The sequence below is a fragment of the Erithacus rubecula genome, assembly GCF_903797595.1.
Source record: "Erithacus rubecula genome assembly, chromosome: 28".
Taxonomy (NCBI): Eukaryota; Metazoa; Chordata; class Aves; order Passeriformes; family Muscicapidae; genus Erithacus; species Erithacus rubecula.
In genome coordinates, this window is record NC_136680.1 from 4021017 (window position 1) to 4040223 (window position 19207).

The following is a 19207-nucleotide window of genomic DNA, read 5'->3' on the forward strand; positions in this document are numbered from 1 at the left end:
CCCGTGTGTGCCCTTTCCCTGGGTGCCCCTGGGGGCTCCTGCCCATCACCCAGCTCCAGGGTGTCTGGCCCCTCAACCTTCCCCCTCTGTTCAGCACCTTCCCTGGGTTGCCCTTGGCCAGTTCCCCTGTGCTTGTCACCCTCCTCAAGGTGCCAGCAGGAGTGGGGAAGATGCCCCTGGCACCAGGCAGCAAAGGTCTGTGTGTCCAGTGGGACCTGGGGACTATAGGAACCCATTCCTCTATCCCCTGTTAGGGGATCCCATGGGATCACGGGTGCAGAGGTGGAGGATGGCCTCAGCCTTCCAGGAGTTGTGGGGGGGCCACGTGTGCCACAGGGGAGGGGGGACATCCCCATGGCCTGCTCTATGCCAGGGCCAGCACAGTGAGGGACATAGAGTAGTCCTGGAGTACATGGGATGTTCTTGGGAAGAGCAAACCTTTTGACTTGCTCCATGTCCAGTTCTGAGCAGAACTGTGTGGAGAACTCAGTGATTCTGGGGGTGCACTGGCTGTGGGGGCAGGTGCAGGGGTGGCCCACAGAGTCCTCCCCACCAGCACGTGGGAAATTTGCCCCAGGGAAAGGCAGAGGCTCAGGTTGGTGATTTTTGGGACAGTGCCTGCTCTTACACCACTGGGAAGAGCTCATTGTGTGTTTTCCTGCCCCTGGGACATCCCTGGCCCCAGCCCAAACAGCAAAACACTGCTGTGCCCTTCCCCTCCCTGTCCCTGTCCTCCCGGTGTCCCCTCCCCTCCCTGGGGCCGCCAGGCTCATGTGAGGAGGGATTTAATCTCCTTAGGGGCTCAGGAGCCAGGCGGGGGGGCTCTGCACCCCCATGCTCTGAGCACTCCAATGCTCCTATTGTTTGGGGCTGGGAGCTGAGGGAGGGGGGCACAGGACCCCTGGTCCCCACAGGACAGAGCAGGGTGCTCCAGAGGAGGAGGGATGAACCTTCCTTGGTGCTGGGGCTGTGCAGGAGCTGGAGGAGGATGTGGATGGCTCTGGAGGGAGGCTCATTCATTTCCAGGGGATTTTGGGGTCCAGGAGCTGGGATGTCTGGCTTCTCCCTGCACATCCTCCCAGTACCTCCTTCCTCATTCCTCTGCCAGCAGTGACCAGGTGGTTTGGGAGCCTTGGGCTCACATGAGTGAGGGAAGCCAAAGCTGCCCAGCCTGGTTTTCTCTGGCCCCACTGTCCCAGGGCTCCCTAATCCTGGCACAGAGACATTCTGTGTGCACCCAGGGTATTTTTATCCTCTTACTGCTGCCTGTTTCCTGTTGAGCTTCCAGGCAGCTCTGCCTTTCCAGCAGGATGGCTCAGAGCTGGGTTTGGGGGGATGTTGAGGTGGCTCAAGGTTATGTTTCCTGTGTCTCAGTTTGAAACAAAGGCAAAAGGTCCGTGAAGTTCAGCCTGATCCCCAAAGTCTAGAGGCAGGTCAGGAATATGGAAGTCCATGGAGATGGACATTGCTGGGTGCCACTTCCATGGTGGGGAGTCCTGACTGGGATCAGGGATCAGAGCTTTGGGTCTGAGGCCCTGATTGGGATCAGGGCTTTGGTCTGGATCTGTGGCTGCCCAGGATGGAGGCTCAGCAGCTGGAATGAGGAGGAGAGGAGCACTCACCCCTACAAGAGCTGCAGGGGTCTCAGAGGGCGTGGGCTGGGGGTCCTGGGCACAGAACCCCCACCTGGGACCAGACTGGGCCATGAGCCACTGGGACAGCTCTTCTGTCCCCTTCAGGATGGCACTTCTGTCCCCTCCCTCCACTGGTGCTGTGGTTTGGGGTGAAGGAGGGGCACTGGGTGGGGGACAGGGCTGGATGGTTTTGGTACCTGGGGAGGACTGCAGTGTCCTTTCCCTCCAGGGGACAGGCAGAGTCAAGGCCTTGAGTGTCCCCAAAGTCCCTCCTGCAGCTGGAGCAGAGCAGGGTCAGGGCAGATGTCCCTCCAGCTGGTTTGAAGCCCCCAGCCAGGGGGGCACATGGGCCCAGACTGGGCATGGGGGACCTGGGGTGATGGGCCAAGAGGGATTTAAGTCTCATTTGGGACATAAATGAGGCTTTTGATGGCTGGGCCCTGCGTGCCACAGTCATGAGACCTGGTTCAGAGGCCGAGCTCAGTCATGGGATCCAGGAAACTGAATTAAAGCATCTTAAGGAGCTTTTTTCCGAGCTCTGCTCTGGTTTTCCACGTGCTGGTCATATGAACAAAGACGGTATAAAAGGGCAGAGGGGGAACATCCAGCGGTGCTCGGGCTGGGAGAGGGGACGGCGCTGGGAATGGATGCCAGGGTGAGGGCAGGGAAAGGAGCAGGACAGGGGAGGAGGCACCGGCTCTGCCCTGGCTGGTGAGTGAGGCAGAGGGACAGTGGGGACAGGAATGGCACAGGTGTGGGGAGCAGAGCCTGTGTCCCCACTCCCCCAGCAGTGCAGAGCTGTGAGAGCCCGACGCGCCCGCGGCCGCACCGTGACATCTGCAACACCTCCCTGGTGAGACACGGCAAAGGGGGCAGGGGGCAGGGGCACCCACAGCCCTGGGGGGACAACCAGAGCCCTGGGGGGCAACCAGAGCCCTGGGGGAACAACCAGAGCCCTGGGGGGACACCCACAACCCTGGGGGGACAACCACAGCCCTGGGGGGACAACCAGAGCCCTGGGGGAACCCAGAGCCTTGGGGACACTCACAGCCCTGGGGACACCCTGAACCCTGGGGACACCCAGAGCCCTGGGACACCCAGAACCCTGGGGACACCCAGAACCCTGGGGACACCCACAGCCCTGGGGACACCCACAGCTCTGGGGACTCCTAAAGCCTTGGGGACACCCAGAACCAAGGGGGACACCCAGAACCAAGGGGGACACCTAGCCCTGCACTGGTGGCTGGGGCTGGGGACAGGGGTGGCAGGTGGCATTCCCTGAGGGTCCCTAAGCTGGGTTGGTACCCTGAGCCTGGGTGGGAAACTATGGGATGGCCCCACCCTGCTCTGCCTGTGCACACAGCACATACATGTACATGCAGACACGTGTGCACACATGGGTGAGCACCTGTACCCTGCACACAGGCACCTCTGCACACACACACACACACACACACACACATACAGGTGTGCACAGACACACTCAGACCTGCACACACACACACACACACAGACCTGCACAAACACACACAGGTGTGCACAGACACACAGACCTGCACACACACACACAGGTGTGCACAGACACACACAGACCTGCGCACACACACACAGGTGTGCACAGACCTGCACAGACACACAGACCTGCACACACACAGATGTGTGCACAGACACACACACAGGTGTGCACAGACACACACAGACCTGCACACACACACACAGATGTGCACAGACACACACAGACCTGCACACACAGACAGGTGTGCACAGACACAGACAGATGTGCAGTCACACTCACACACACACACACACACACATTCACTCACATACAGATGTACACTCATACACATACAGATGTACACACACACACACTCATACAGATGTGCACACCCCCCTGAGCAGCCCCACAGCCCCTCTGGCCCCTCTCCTCACCCTCAGGTTCCCCTGGCCCCACTGACACCTCGCACCCCCCCCATCCCAGCCCACCCCAGGGACTGCAGCGCTGCCCGGGCTGTGCCCGGCACAGGGAGACCCACGGGCTGATCTCACCTCCTGGCGGTGTGGGGCAGGCTGACAATCTCCAGCTCCCTCTGATCCCCCAGCTCCCCTGTCTCCATGGGATTCCCCAGGATCCCCAGCTATCACAGGATCCCACATCTTCCCGGGATTGCCCCAGATCCCCGGGATTTCCCAACTCCCCAAACCCCTCGGCTCCCCAGGCTCCCTGCTCTCCCCTCCCATCTCTCCTCTGTCCGCAGGAGCTCGGAGGATGCGGGGCCGGGCCCGCTGCCCCCTGTGAGCTTCCCTTTGTCATCCTATGCCTGAGCGATGCCTGGAGGCTGGGACGGCCAAGGGAGGCTCACGGGCTGCCACAGCCCCGCGGTGACAGCGCCGGGACAGCACCCGTGGGACACGGTTCGGGGGCTGGGACACCCTGCAGGATGAAATGTCCCCGTGGGGGGCTGGGAGCAGCCCCTTCGTGACAAAAGCAGTGTCTTGTAGGGGCCAGAGCATCCCTTCAGAACTCCAGGAACATCCTGGGGAGATGAAAATCCTGTAGAGGGACCAGAACACCCTGGAGAGGGGCTGGGATGCATCATGTACCAGGAGCATCTGTGGGGACCTGGAGCATCCCCTTGGGGCAAAACATCTCTTTGGGCTGCCAGGAGAACCGTGGGGAGCTGGAACATCCCCCTGGGTGGGCTGTGGGCAGGGGCTGGGCAGGGTGGGCTGCAGCAGCCCCAGGATGTGGGTGGGATTATGGGGTGTCATGGAGAAATCCTGTCTGGGAAGGACCTTCCATGGGGGCCATGGACCATGGGGCTTTGTCTGTAGGGTGGTACTGGGAGTACTGGGAGTACTGGGAGCAGTGTCACCATGCTGGTCAGCCCAACCCTACAAAGATGTGACTCATGTGAGGATGTTCTGGCAACTCCAGGGAAGGAGTTCTCCCAAATCTGTTCCAGTCTCCAGCTTCACAAACCCCACCTGGCACCTCACACTGAGGCTGGGCCGGGACAATGGACAAGTTCCCATGTGGATGCAGAGAAAATCTCCCCCTTGGGGAGCAGAAACTCATCCTGGGGTGTTCAGATGGGGTGATGCAGAGCAAGGAGCAGAGTGGGGGGAGGCTCTGGTCACACCAGCATCCCCAGATGGTTTCCATTATTTTGGGGCTATTCTTCCAAAACTCAACCCCATTCACCCAGCTGGGGGTTCATGGGGGGAAGGGCTGTAGGGTGGGAGTGAGATTCCAGGGAGACCCCCAAGCCCCAGGGCTGAATCTGAGCTCTGCTCTGGGGAGTGAACCAGGAGCATCCCCTGAGGCAGCCCTGGAGCAGTTCCTGGGTCACACTTCATGTGGGGGACACCCAGGGAGGTCACCCTGGCACCAGGGCAGTCCCTGTGTCCCCCAGCACAGTGTCCCCTGTCACTGGGGACAGGTCCCTGTGTCCCCCAGCACAGTGTGGTGTCCCCTGTCACTGGGGACAGGCCCCTGTGTCACTCTGTGTCCCCCAGCACAGTGGGGTGTCCCCTGTCACTGGGGACAGGTCCCTGTGTCCCCCAGCAGCAGGAAGGGCTGTGGCAGGGGTGTCTCTGGCCCCTGTGCAGTGACATCCCTCTGCCTGGCTCTCCTGGGCCAAACCCCTGTCCCCCTTGTCCCTGCAGGGACTGAGGCCAGTGACTGCCCCTCCTTACTGAAATCAGGTGCTCTGGCTGTGGGACATGGGGGCAGAGGGTTGGGGACCCCTCACTTCCCTGCAGAGGGTCAGGAGCTTTGAGGTGCTGAGGGAGTTTTGGGGGTCCCATGATCAGCCAAGGAGGGGGTTTAGGTGCTGAGGGGTTCCTGTGGAGTGCTGAGCAGGGTGGGGGAATTTGGGGGTTGCTGCTTCCAGAGGAGCTGCCTCAGTGTGCACAGGGACCCTGGGGACTTTCCCAGTGTGTTCACTGGGAGCTGAGTGCGCATCCCAGTTAACTGAGCTTAGGTGGGGAGGCAAAAGCAAGACCAGCATTGAAGGTTTTCCATGTGGGGTCCTCCAGGTCTGGGCAGAAACAAGTATTTTATTTTATTACTTATTTTATTTAATTTAATTTTGCTGGTTTGTGAGTTGAGGAAGCACAGGATGAGAATTATAAAGCAGGAAAATACCCCGTGTCTGAGCTTTTGTTTAGATGTGTGTGTGTTTCTTGAAGCTTCTCTGTTACAGCTGAAGTTTTATAAAATAGATTTAATGATACCATAAAAATAAAACCACTCTGTCTTTGTGGGGGAAAGATGAGTTTGCCCTCCCAGGCCTGGTGGGAGAGGGGAACTGGCTGGGGAGGTGTGGCTGGGGATCAGCACAGCCCTCCCCAGTACAGCCTGTGCCAGGGCCAGGTTTCTGCTGGAGGGAAGGCAAGTTATCTCCTGGGGTTTCCTGCTTCTTATGGATTACTCAGGTTCCCCAGGGTCAGCAGCTGCTGGTTCTGCTCAGTGTTGGGTTCCTCTCTTGGTATCCTCTTCTCCTGAACTCTGCTGGGATGCTGTGGGAACAACAGGCAGGGGGGAGGCAGCAGCATGTGCCAAATTTGGAAAACACAGTGGGTTTTTTTCGCACTTAAAACTATTACAAAACACAACTTCTGCAATCTTTCCCTTGTCCCTCCCTTTGGCCAAGGTCAACCCCTCCTTGTGCACCTTTCTCTGCATCACCCAATTGCTCCTGGCATTGCCCTTGAGCTTCCCATCTCTCCTTGCACAAGTGGTGAAGCTCCTGGATCATCCTGTCTCTCCAGGCTGGTTGTCTGGTTCCACTCCATGGCATTTCTCCTCCCAGGGCTTGGTCCTTGCCGGCCTGAGAAGGAGGTGGAGCCTCCCTGCCCTGAACAGCCAAGGCAGGAGCCAGGTGATTCCCAGGAGCTGTGGGTGCCCTCACCTGGCTGATCCCCCAGGGCTGGCTCCAGGTCCCTGCTGGGGCACAGGCTCAGCTCAGCCAAAGTGCTGTCACTGCATGCCTCAGTTTCCCCACTGGAAAATGCAGGCGTGGTGATCCCTGGGGCAGGGAGGGATGTGGAACCAGGGCCCAAACCTGCCCAGTGTCCTGCTGCTCTCCAAGCTGTGCTGGGGCTCAGGGAGCTGGTTTGAGGTGATCCATGCTGGGGTGGATGGGCTGAGGTGGTCCTTGGTGGTCCATGCTAGGGATGATCCATGCTGGAGGCACTGGTCCATGCTGGGGCCAGTGGTCCATGGTGGTCCATGCTAGGGATGATCCATTCTGGGGCCAGTGGTTCATGCTGGGGCTGGTAGTCCATGCTGGGAATACTGGAATGTGCTGGGCTAGTGATCCATGCTGAGGCAGTGGTCCTTGCTGGGGCCAGTGGTCCATGGTGGTCCATGCTGGGAATACTGGAATGTGCTGGGCTAGTGATCCATGCTGGGGCAGTGGTCCATGGTGATCCATACTGGGAATACTGGAATGTGCTGGGCCAGTGGTCCATGCTGGGGCAGTGGTCCATGCTGATCCATACTGGGAATACTGGAATGTGCTGGGCCAGTGGTCCATGCTGGGGCAGTGGTCCATGCTGATCCATACTGGGAATACTGGAATGTGCTGGGCCAGTGGTCCATGCTGGGGCAGTGGTGTGTGGTGGTCCATGCTAGGCATGACCCATGATTGTGCCAAACAGTGCATTGCAAATAATGCATGCTATATATAATAAAATTGTGCAAGTATAAATAAATTAATTAATTTCCAACTGAACATTTTTAGCACTGTGCAAAATTAGATCTGCAGTAAAAAAATTACCAAAGATGTCATTTTTCTCTCTGAACATTTATAGGCAATAAATAAAGATTTGATAACTTTTCTCATGTATCACTTATAGCAACACTTAGCATTGCATAAAAACCCTATGAAATATTATCTATTGTATTGTAGGTACTGATGGCAGTACCTACTGTGGGGCCTGTGGTCCATGGTGATCCAGGCTGGGAATACTGGAATGTGCTGGGCAGTTCTCCATGCTGGGGCAGTGCTCCATGCTAGGGATGATCCATGCTGGGGCAGTGCTCCATACTGGGGCAGTGCTCCATGCTAGGGATGATCCATGCTGGGGCAGTTCTCCATGCTGGGGCAGTGCTCCATGCTAGGGATGATCCATGCTGGGGCAGTGCTCCATACTGGGGCAGTGCTCCATGCTGGGGCAGTTCTCCATGCTGGGGCAGTGCTCCATGCTGGGGCAGTTCTCCATGCTAGGGATGATCCATGCTGGGGCAGTTCTCCATGCTGGGGCAGTGCTCCATGCTGGGCTAGTTCTCCATGCTGGGGCAGTGCTCCATGCTGGGCAGTTCTCCATGCTGGGGCAGTTCTCCATGCTGGGGCAGTGCTCCATGCTGGGGCAGTTCTCCATGCTGGGGCAGTTCTCCATGCTGGAGCAGTGCTCCATGCTGGGCTAGTTCTCTATGCTGGGCTAGTTCTCCATGCTGGGGCAGTGCTCCATGCTGGGGATGATCCATGCTGGGCTAGTTCTCTATGCTGGGCAGTTCTCCATGCTGGGGATGATCCATGCTGGGGCAGTTCTCCATGCTGGGGCAGTGCTCCATGCTGGGCTAGTTCTCTATGCTGGGCAGTTCTCCATGCTGGGGCAGTTCTCCAAGCAGGACCAGTGCTCCATGCTGGGGATGATCCATGCTGGGGCAGTGCTCCATGCTGGGCTAGTTCTCTATGCTGGGCTAGTTCTCCATGCTGGGGCAGCTCTCCAAGCAGGGCCAGTGCTCCATGCTGGGATCTGCAGGTTCTGCTGCTGTGTCCATGGTGCTCACCATGGTCTGTGGCTGATGTGCCACAGATCCCGTGCCCATCGCTGCCCACAGCCAGTTCTGGGGGTGCTCGGCAGGAGGATGAGGTGGGTCCAGCCCTGCAGCCCCAGCCCGTTTCTACCCTCGCTGTGGGGATGGGCCAAACCCGGCCGAGCTTGGATTACAGAACCCCGGAATAAACATCCTGAGCTGGCAGGGACCCGTAGGGAACTCCCGGCCCTGCAGACACCCCAAAAATCCCACCCTGAGCATCCCTGAGAGCGGCGGCTCTGGATGGCGGCTCCTGCAGCCAGCCGTGCCCCGAGGGAGCGGGAACGGAACGGGAGCGGGAAGGGGAACAGGAGCAGGAATGGGAATGGGAAACGGAGCGGGAACGGGAGCGGGAGTGAGAACGGGAGCGGCAACGGGAGCGGGAACTGGAACGGGAGCGGGAACGGGAGCGGGAACGGGAACAGGAGCGAGAACGGGAATGGGAGCGGGAACGGGAGAAGGAATGGGAACGGGAGCGGGAACGGGAACGGGAGCGGGAGCGAGAACGGGAATGGGAGCGGGAACGGGAAAGGGAATGGGAGCGGGAACGGGAGCGGGAACGGGAACGGGAGCGGGAGCGAGAACGGGAATGGGAGCGGGAACGGGAAAGGGAATGGGAGCGGGAACGGGAGCGGGAACGGGAAAGGGAGCGGGAACGGGAAACGGAATGGGAGCGGGAGCGGGAAAGGGAATGGGAGCGGGAACGGGAGCGGGAATGGGAATGGGAGCGGGAACGGGAAAAGGAATGGGAGCGGGAACGGGAATGGGAGCGGGAACGGGAATGGGAGCGGGAACGGGAGCGGGAACGGGAATGGGAGCGGGAACGGGAAAGGGAATGGGAGCGGGAACGGGAATGGGAGCGGGAGCGGGAAAGGGAATGGGAGCGGGAACGGGAGCGGGAATGGGAATGGGAGCGGGAACGGGAAAAGGAATGGGAGCGGGAACGGGAATGGGAGCGGGAACGGGAATGGGAGCGGGAACGGGAGCGGGAACGGGAATGGGAGCGGGAACGGGAAAGGGAATGGGAGCGGGAACGGGAATGGGAGCGGGAACGGGAATGGGAGCGGGAACGGGAGCGGGAACGGGAATGGGAGAGGGAATGGGAACGGGAACGGGAACGGGAATGGGAGCGGGAACGGGAATGGGAGCGGGAACGGGAAAGGGAATGGGAGCGGGAACGGGAGCGGGAATGGGAGCGGGAACGGGAGCGGGAGCGGGAACGGGAAAGGGAATGGGAACGGGAACGGGAATGGGAACGGGAACGGGAACCGGAACGGGAACGCCGCGATTCATCTGGAGCAGAGACTGAGGGGAGATTCCTCGGCGGGAGGCAGAAGGGCCGGGGCTGAGCTCTGCTCTGGGACAGGGACAGGATTTTCTTGAATCCTTTTGAATCCCTGCAAAACTTCCATGAAAAGCCTTAACAGAGTAATTTATGGGGAATCTGTTTTGATGTGCAGATCTGGGCCCCAATTCTAACCTTGCAGACAGTTCCAGGGCTCCTGTAAATCATCTGCCTTTGCTGGTCTGGGAGTCAGGGGTAAGGCTGGGCTGGGCAGAAAAGTGACCAACGTGCCCAGCTTTGGGCTCTGGACTCTGAATTTGGGCTCTCAGGTATTAATTAGGGCTCCAGAGTCTGATTGCACAGATCCTGGGTTTTAAACCCTTTCCCAAAGTACAGAACACTTGGCTCCAGCCACATCCAGGTCTGAACTGTCTAGGACAGGAACAGGAGCCCAGCAAGGGCTGGAGCTGTGTCAGGCCTTGGCATGGAGCTCAGGGAAAGGTTCTTCCCCCCGAAGGTGCTGGCACTGCCCAGGCTCCCCAGGGAATGGTCCCAAGGCTGCCAGAGCTGCAGGAGCGTTTGGACACTCTCAGGGATGCTCAGCGGGGGTTGTTGGGGGTCTGGGCAGGATCAATGATCGCGCCGGATCCTCCCGCGGCCATTCCCGGATCCTGTGGCAGCTCCCGCCTCCCTCAGCCCGCCCCGCCCCGCCCCGCGGTCAGGCGCGCCGCGGGCAGCCCTGTGCGGGCAGCGGCGTCGCGGGGTCCTCGCCGCCGCGCCCGGCGCTCCCAAGATGGCGGCGGGGCCGGTACCGGCCGTGTGAAGCAGGAGCGCGTCCCGGTGGCCCGCGGCTCCTCCGCCCGCCCGGCCCCGCTCCCGCCCTGCAGCCGGCGGGATGCTCAGATCCACCGGCTACTTCCGCGGCATCGACTGCCCGTTCCTCAACGCCGGGGGGTCGGGGCCGGGCCGGGGGTGCCGCAGGCCCTACTGCCACTTCCGTCACCCCCCGGTGGCCCCGGCGCCGTGCGGAGCCTCCGGAGCCTCGGGCGACCCCAGCGTGGGGCTCCCGCTGGGACGCGGCGCAGGTACGGCGCAGGCCGCTGCCCCTCACCTTCCCCGTGCCCCCAGCCGCTGCCCGGCCGTGTCGCTGCCCCGCTGCAGCCCGGCCCGCGCCGCGCTGTCCCCTCGGCCGCGCCCCGGGCAGCTCCTGGCCCTGCTTTGGGCCCGGGCGGGCGCCATCCCCGCTGCCCACGGGCTCAGCCCGTTCTTTGTCGCCGCGGGCGCTCGGCTCTCGTGGTGCTGAGGTGTCAGCGCTCGGTCCCAGGGCTGCTGCCACCCGCCCGCACCGCGGCTGTGCCGCCGCAGCCAGGGCTCTGCGGGCGCACAGCACTGCCCGGCTTCTCAAAGGCTGCCTGGCACAAAAACCCGTGAATCTCACGGAATATCCCCGGTTGGAAGGGACTCACAAGGGTCAATAGTGAGCTATTGTTGTCCGTTCTTCCAGCAACTCTTGTGATTTATTTATACACATTATTTGCCGTTGTGCTGATTTATTGGGAGAAAAAAAGCCTTCATTCTTCTCCCTAGAACACTGATGGCTTTTCTTTTTGTCATAGCTTTGTTATTTCTGTTAGGTATAATGGGATAATAACGCTGGTGTGGACAGTCTTTAATAATCTGAAGCAGAAATTGCCAAAACAAAGCCCAGTTTGTGTTTTTTGTGTGCTTACTTAACTTTGGGTTGCTCTCAAGTTTGCAAGAGGATTAATTATTGATGTCTCCTGGTTACTAGGCCAGCTTACCACTACAAGTAGTTTAGTTTAAAATAAAAGAAGCTTTCTCAGGGCTTTCACAGGCAGATAATTGTTAGAAAGACAATTTTTTTGCCAATTTCCATGTTCTCTTGAATTTTAAAAGCTCCCTAGAATGCTTTAGGATGGTTCTTTAGATGATGTTATAATTATCCTTCAGTGTGCTGTTCCTGCATGTCTTTAAATATCTGTGAAGTGTCCATTTTGGAACTGGAATTGCTTATTTTGGCCTGTACCAGGTGCTGCTGTGCTTGATAACAGCTGGGGCTGGGTTTGGAGTTTGAAGTAGGGAAGGGAAAACCTCTGTGTGTCCCTGGAAAGTGTGTGAGGCTCTCAGAGCTGGCTGGAAGTGCTGATGGAAGCTGAGTGTGAAGGAAAGAAAATATCCCAGTGCCTTGTTAGGCATGGAGGAGCAGCCTGAGTTTTGGGAGTAAGAGTTGGAAAAGCTCTCCAAGTTGATCAAATCCAACCTTCAGCCATTATGGTCACCACTCACACATGGCCTCAAGAGCCACATCCACAATTGTCTGGACATTTCCAGGGATGGGGACTCAGCCACTGACCTGGGCAGCCCCTTCCAGTGCTTCACATCTTTTTCTATGAAGGAATTTTTCTTGATATCCAGCCTAATCTACAGCACTTAGAGAAGGGGTTTTTTTTGGGTCTGGTTTCCCAAGGGGAAGTTTGTGCCACTTGTGAAAGCAGCAGGATCAGGAGGCTGAACTCCAGGCTGCTCCCTGCAGCCTCAGAGCCTGCTCCTGCCTCTTTCCCAACCTCTTGGCAGCCAGCACATGGCACAGCTGGCATAACAGGGATCTGGGAGTTCTGTTTCAGCTCAGGGTTTGCCTCCAGCCATTTTTTAATGTTGAATTGATTCTGTGTTGACTCCCACCTGCAGAGCTGCCCCAGCCCTGGGCAGCAGCAGCAGGAGGACGTGGAGCTGCTGCAGCCAGTGCAGAGGAACCAGGGAGATGCTGCAAGGGCTGGAGCCCCTCTGCTCTGGGGACAGGCTGGCAGAGCTGGGGGTGCTCACCTGGAGAAGAGAAGGCTCCAGGGAGAGCTGAGAGTCCCTGGCAGGGCCTGAAGGGGCTCCAGGAGAGCTGGAGAGGGACTGGGGACAAAGGGATGGAGGGACAGGACACAGGGAATGGCTGTCACTGCCAGAGGGCAGGGCTGGATGGGATATTGGGCAGGAATTGTTCCCTGGGAGGGTGGGGAGCCCTGGCACAGGGTGCCCAGAGCAGCTGTGGCTGCCCCTGGATCCCTGGCAGTGTCCCAGGCCAGGCTGGACATTGGGGCTGGAGCAGCCTGGGACAGTGGGGGGTGTCCCTGCCATGGCTGGGGTGGGACTGGGATTTTGTGATTCCCATTGGGAAATGGGTGATGAGCAATGGACCTGCTGCAGTCTCAGGGTTTTAGAACAGTCTCCAGCTAACCACAAAATGTTCCTGGTTCCTGTAGGGGCAGGAGACTCTTGCAGTTATTTTGCAGTGCTTGGCTCAGCTTCCTGGGAAGGATTCTGGTTGAAGTGCTCCTGTCATTTCCCTGCCTGCCTGGGGCTCCTGTCACCTGGAAGGATCTGTAGGATTTACACTAGAGGGTGTAGTAGCTCAGCCAGAGCCAGGCAACCATCTTCAGGGAGCAGGTTCTCCATCCCCCAGGGCTTCTCAGTGCCAGGGGAACTGCCTGTCTTGTTTTGAAGTAGCCTCCTAACCATGCACACGGGCAGATCTGACCTATTTAATCACATCACTCAATAGAGAACCTTTAAAAGCCTCATTTTTTTGCCAATGCCAGTGAGTTTCTACACCAAGAGCTATAGCACAGATTGGTGTTTTCTGGGAAGGTGCCTAGAAAAAAAAGGATGACATCTAAAGGAGCAGCCTGCTAAGCATATTGATTTGAGGCTGGGGCTGGCTTTGATGTTTGAGGATCACTGGAGGATTGGCAGGAACCCCAAAACTCTTGGTGCAGTTTCGTGGCTTTGAAAGGAGCTTTTGGAAACTGCGAGTGGAGCTGGGCCTGGCAGTTCTGGGAGGGGGGGCATGTGCCAGATGGGGCAGAGAGGATGTGAAAAGAGGAATTAGTGGGATGTAGCACAGTTCCCCCCTTTTTTTTCCCCACCCTCACCTCTCCAGACTTGCCAAGGTTCAGGTGTTCATAACATGATCCCTGTTTTTCATGCACATGCTCGTGTGCTCCCAGGCACTGAGGGACAGTTTTGCAGAGCCCTCCATGGCCCCTGGAGATCTGCAGCAGCAGGAGGACTGAGTTTCCCCTGGCTGCTGCTGTCTGGATGTTCCAGGCATTCCTTTTCCTTCCTGTCTGCAAGCAGGTCCATAAATACAAACATGGAGAGTGAGGGCTTTGAACTGGGGTCTGAAACATGGAATGCTTGGTGTGGGAATCTGTTCCTGTGTTTTATTGCAGGGTTCTGCCTGTGTGGTGACAGAATGTGGCTGCCTTGGAGGTTTGTGAAAATTCTGTGCTGAGCACTGAGACTGATGGGGTTTTCTGTCCAGGACTGGGAATCTGCAGATTGCAAATTCTCATCCTGACTTGGCTGAAGTGCTTTTTCCATCTCTGAGACGACTAAAACCCACCTGCTTCAGAGCAGGATGAAAAGATTATTGAATGTGTGTGAAGTGCTTTGAAAGCGTGTGCTCTAAGGAGGAGGGAAGAGCTGCCTTCAGTCCTAAAAGCGTCTTTTCAAGAGCTGTAGAGGGGAAAAATAGGTCTCTCTTTAAAGTTGAGGTCCTGAGTATGCTGAAAGACATAAAAGAGGCATAATACAGCTCTTCATAAATATCTTAAGGTAGGCAGCCCTGGTGTGCTGGTTTGATGCTGTCAGGGGGTGTTTCAGCTGTGGATGTTTTTGAACCCAGAGCTGCTTCCAGGTCTGGAGCTCTGAGCTCTTTGTCTGCATTGATCACAGAATCCTGGAATATCCTGAAGTGGAAGGGACCCTCAGGGCTCATCAGTGCAGCTCCTGTCCCTGCCCAGACCCCCAACAACCCCCCCTGAGCATCCCTGAGAGTGTCCAAACGCTCCTGCAGCTCTGGCAGCCTTGGGACCATTCCCTGGGGAGCCTGGGCAGTGCCAGCACCCTCGGGGGGAAGAACCTTTCCCTGAGCTCCATGCCAAGGCCTGACACAGCTCCAGTCACTCTCTCAGGTTCTGATCCTTGTGTTCTTGTAGGATAGGATGAGCCAGCCTGGCTTTCAGCACCCTGCCTGAAGTACTTTGTTCTGTTCAGTGGAGTGTACTGAGCTTCTCAGCAGTTTCCTGATGTGGTCCAAAGCTTGTGGAGCAGTGTTCTTGCTGTGTGGATTTTCTATCTGGGTGTACAAAGCTTTGCAGGTTAGACCAGGATCAAATCTGTGGAAGGTGTCAGGGACAGAGTTCTGCTCCTTTGTGTGATTGACACACTGAGCTGCTGCTACAGTGTTGGACTCAGATCAAATGTACAGAAATCCTTGGGCTGTTCTCCCCTGCTTGAACCCTGGATCGTGTCACTCGTGCAGGGAGTCACTTCACCTCTCCCTTCTTCTGCCCAAAAGCAGCTACATAGGATGGCTGTGACCAGGATGATCCCCCGAGGGTGCTGGCACTGCCCAGGCTCCCCAGGGAATGGTCCCAAGGCTGCCAGAGCTGCAGGAGTGTTTGGACACTCTCAGGGATGCTCAGGGGGGGTTGTTGGAGGGTCTGGGCAGGGTTAGGGGCTGGATCAATGATCCCTGAGGGTCCTTCCAGCTGAGGACATTCAATGCTTCTGTGATCCTTGGTAAAACCTAAAGGGGCTCTTTAAAAGTTAAAACCCAGCTTTAATCACCCCACATGTCAGCACAGGGTCAGGGCCATTGTCAGGTTCCTCACACAGCACTTTGCTGAGGGGCTGTGCTGTGTGGTGGGAGCAGCCTCAGCACAGGCTGCGATTTAGACTCACATTGCAGCCATGTTCACACTGAGTGTAGAAGGGATGAAAAAAAGGCCTTTCCCAGTGAGTTTTCCTTCCTGGAATTGATGTTGTGCAACATCATCTCAGCAAAGAGCTTTTATTTTACTGTATTTGCTACAGCAGAAGTGGAAACCCATGAAGTTTTTAGTATCATTTCACTGACAGAGCAAAGCAGGTGTTCAGTGTTGGGTGCTCCAGTCTATAAACTGGGAGGGGCCATCAATTCTGCTTTTTTTCCCCCCCCACATTTGTCTTTAGAGAATAATTACCAAAATGCCACCAGTGGATTTTATTTTTAACCAAGTTTTGAAATGAAGAGTGAGAAGTCGGTGGTGAGGTCGGGATGAGATTTTCAGCAGTTTGGGATTGGTGGTGATTTCCCTGCAGTCGGCTGGGGCAGGTGCAGATGCTCTTTGTGCTGGGATTTCAGTGGGGGGCTCACAGGACACTTCCCATTTCTGCTCTTTCTGTGGCTGTGGGGAGATTCCACCCCGAATCCGAGTCTCCGCAGGTGGGGCAGTTCCAGATGTGTGAAAAGCAGGAGGTGGGAGCAGATCTCCATCAAGCCAGCTGGAGTTGTGCCAGCGCTGGTGAATCCCAGCTCCTCTGTCTGTGGGATATCTTCCCCGACATTTGAACACTCCTCCGACGCAGTTTTTAATCTCCCAGCGCCAGTGGGAAGCCCCATTCCCTAGTCCAGGCTGTCCCGGAGCGCGTTGCGTTGCTGGGCGGCTGAGGCGGGCTCGGGCAGGCAGCGACAGGCAGGGCCGGGCTGTGTGCCAGCGCTGCCGCCCCTCCGGCTCGGGCATGCATGGCTGGGGAGCCACCAAGGTGTGCATGAGGGAGTGGGGACAGGAGGAGGTGACAGCCACCCGCACGGTGAGGGCAGCGGCGCTGGGAAGGAGGAGCTGGCTGGGGAAGCCCTGGCAGAGTCGCCGCAGCCTGGCGGACACGGGGATGGAGGCGGGACTCGCGCGGCTCCTGCCCCGCCTGGCACCGGGCGCTGTGTCAGCAGCCCTGCCGCCGGCAGCCCCGCCATGAACAAATACCTGCAGAGCTTGCTGACCCCGGGCACCTCAGGTAACTCTTGGTGAAGGTTTTTGGCTTCCTGCGGGGTGAGGTCGAGGTTTGGGGCTGCGGCTGGGAAGGAGCAGCTGGAGAGAAGCGACTTCTCCAGGGAGGCTTTCACGTGGTCACCATTCATTGAGCAGAGTCCCGAGTCCTGGAGCTTCTGCTTCTGGAGCGCGGGGACTGTGCAAGAGGCTCGCATTGGCTTGGGAGAGTTTGGTTTACAAGGGTTTGCATTGCCATGTGGATTTGGATTTTTATTGGAGAGAGGACTGGGCTGGGGCTGTTGGGTTCTATGGTTTAAAGTGGCTCTGCAGCTGCAGGTGTCCAAGACCTAAAGGAACTGCAGAGTTTTAATTCCAGCCTCTGAATTGTTTAAAGCCAGTTGTTTTAAAAACAACTTAAGTTTTACTTTTACTCTTTCATACGTCACAGCTGAAGTGTTTTAATGCAGTACAGCTTGAAAGGTGCTTTTCTTTAGCTTTTAACTTTGTTTTCCAAATGTTTAGTTGAAACTAAGTTGAAATAGTTGGCTTTTGGTTGGCTGTTTTTTTGTTGTTTTTTCTCTTAAGTGGGAATTTTTCACCTACACTGGTTAAAGAATAAAACAGCTGTTGAGAAGATAACTTATCTGGAGCACACCAGAGACAGGCTGGAAAGTTAAGGGCTGGTGGGTGTTGCTGCTTGTGACTGTACTGGTTGGAATAAGTTTTCAAGAGAAGTTGAATAGAGAGAAGTCACCAAAATACTTGAAATATTTTAATTTTTTTTTTTCTTCTTTGAAAAGAAGACTTGTTCTGCTAATTGCATTTTTGAGTAGATCCTTGGTTTTATCCAGCACATTACACAGGCAATGTGGAAATGGTTTCTAGGCTTTTTCTTAGAGAGGAAAAAAAAAAAAAGTCTCTGTTAAGTTTGTTTTGTTGTTGTTTTTATTTTTTCGGTTTTCTTTCCCAAACAGAATTTCAACTTTTCTTATATTTTGAGGAGTAACTTTATTGCTAAAATGAGAACCCAAACATTGAATATGCAGATTTTCAAATGGTGAGATTCCTTCCAGCCAGTGCATGACAGGCTGTGGGGTCAGGGTGTATTTTGGGTGCCAGTCTCTGTCCTCTGCCTGCTCTGGCCAATCCAACCAGTTGGGATTCTCACATTCTTTCCTAAGTTATGGGAGAAATGTGCCAGTGGTGTGATTTCCTTTTAGGAAAATGTGTCACAGACCTTGATGCTCTTTGCTGTTTCACATCAGGGTGGGTGGGACTGTCAGTGATTTTGGGAATGATGAGTTTGTGTGGTCAGGTCATTGTATCCTGGCCTTTGCATCCCTGCATTGGTGTTGCTTTGGGAGGCAGTGACAGCCCCAGGTGTCCTTGGGGACTCCCTGGAGGCCACCAGGAGGGTGAAGCTGCCACATTCAGTGCCTTGAGGACCTTTGAGATTCTTGATTTGCTGCACCAGAGACAAAACTGCCCAAAGCTGTGTTGTCTTGAATAAATTGAAGAGATGGGTGCTGCATCCCAGGTTGTGTGGGATGTGCCCTGATGAGTTTTCTATTGAGTGAGTTGTTCCCTGGTAATGCTTCCAGCTCTGGAAGGACCCTCTGGAGCTGCTGCTGTTGGAATGAACCCTCTTGGGCAGGTCCCTTCTCAGGAGATCAGGATTTTGGACAAGGGATGGAGGGACAGGATACAGGAATGGCTGGATGGGATATTGGGCAGGAATTGTTCCCTGGGAGGGTGGGGAGCCCTGGCACAGGGTGCCCAGAGCAGCTGTGGCTGCCCCTGGATCCCTGGCAGTGTCCCAGGCCAGGCTGGATGGGGGTTGGGATAGTGGGGGGTGTCCAGGAATGAGATGGGCTCCAATGTCCTTTCCAACCCAACCCATTCCATGATTTCTCCCTGGGCACTGCCTGCCCTCAGCTGGGATGGCTGAGCACAGAGGTGGTGTCTGGCTGCTCCTGTCCCTGTGCTGTGTCCCCCTCCCTGTGCTCTGTCACCCTGGGCTCAGCCCATGGGGACACCTGGAGAAACCAGCACTGCCCTGGCTGGGTCCCAGCAGGGCTAAAAATACCCCCAGAGTGAGAGATGACTGTTCAGACTTTTTTTCAGCCTTGCTAATATCAGACTTTCTTTTCTCATATTTGCATCCTTTTTTTCCATTAGAGAAATAACTGTAGGGGTTCATGGTGTACTTTGAGGCTGTGGCATTAAATACCTCCCCTGGAGGAACAAATCCAAGGAGTGGGATGCACAGGGATTCTTCTGCTTCTAATACCTCTCAGACCTTGCTTGCTGGTGTTCCTTGACCAGCACAAGGTTATTAACACTGCTCTTAACACTTAATTTTATAATAAGATTCACTTTTCAGAAACACAAAAAAGGAGCAAAACAAATCCTTGGACTGGGGTTAAATTTAAAGCTGAAGAAACATTTTTCTTAGCTGTCCTTCCCTGCCCTCCTAACCCATTTCCTCTGGGTGATTATTTGAAATCTACTATTTTAAATCTCAGTGTTAATTATTTCCAAGTGGTTGCATATTATTGTTAAATTAATTGCTAGAAATTTGCTTTGGGTCCCAGCAAATGAGCTCTGTGCCAAAAGCTGCCATTTCTTGTGTGCTCTT

The 19207-nt window shown here is 56.1% G+C and overlaps 1 protein-coding gene across 1 annotated transcript in view; it reads left to right on the forward strand.

Annotated features, from left to right (window-relative positions):
• Nucleotides 1–10496: 10496 nt before the first annotated feature.
• The window catches only part of REXO1 (RNA exonuclease 1 homolog), a 44894-nt gene continuing 36183 nt past the window's right edge, over nt 10497–19207 (forward strand). The window contains 1 exon segment of the mRNA XM_079328528.1: nt 10497–10830. Coding sequence (XP_079184654.1) covers nt 10641–10830 — 190 coding nt within the window. The 5' untranslated portion in view covers nt 10497–10640.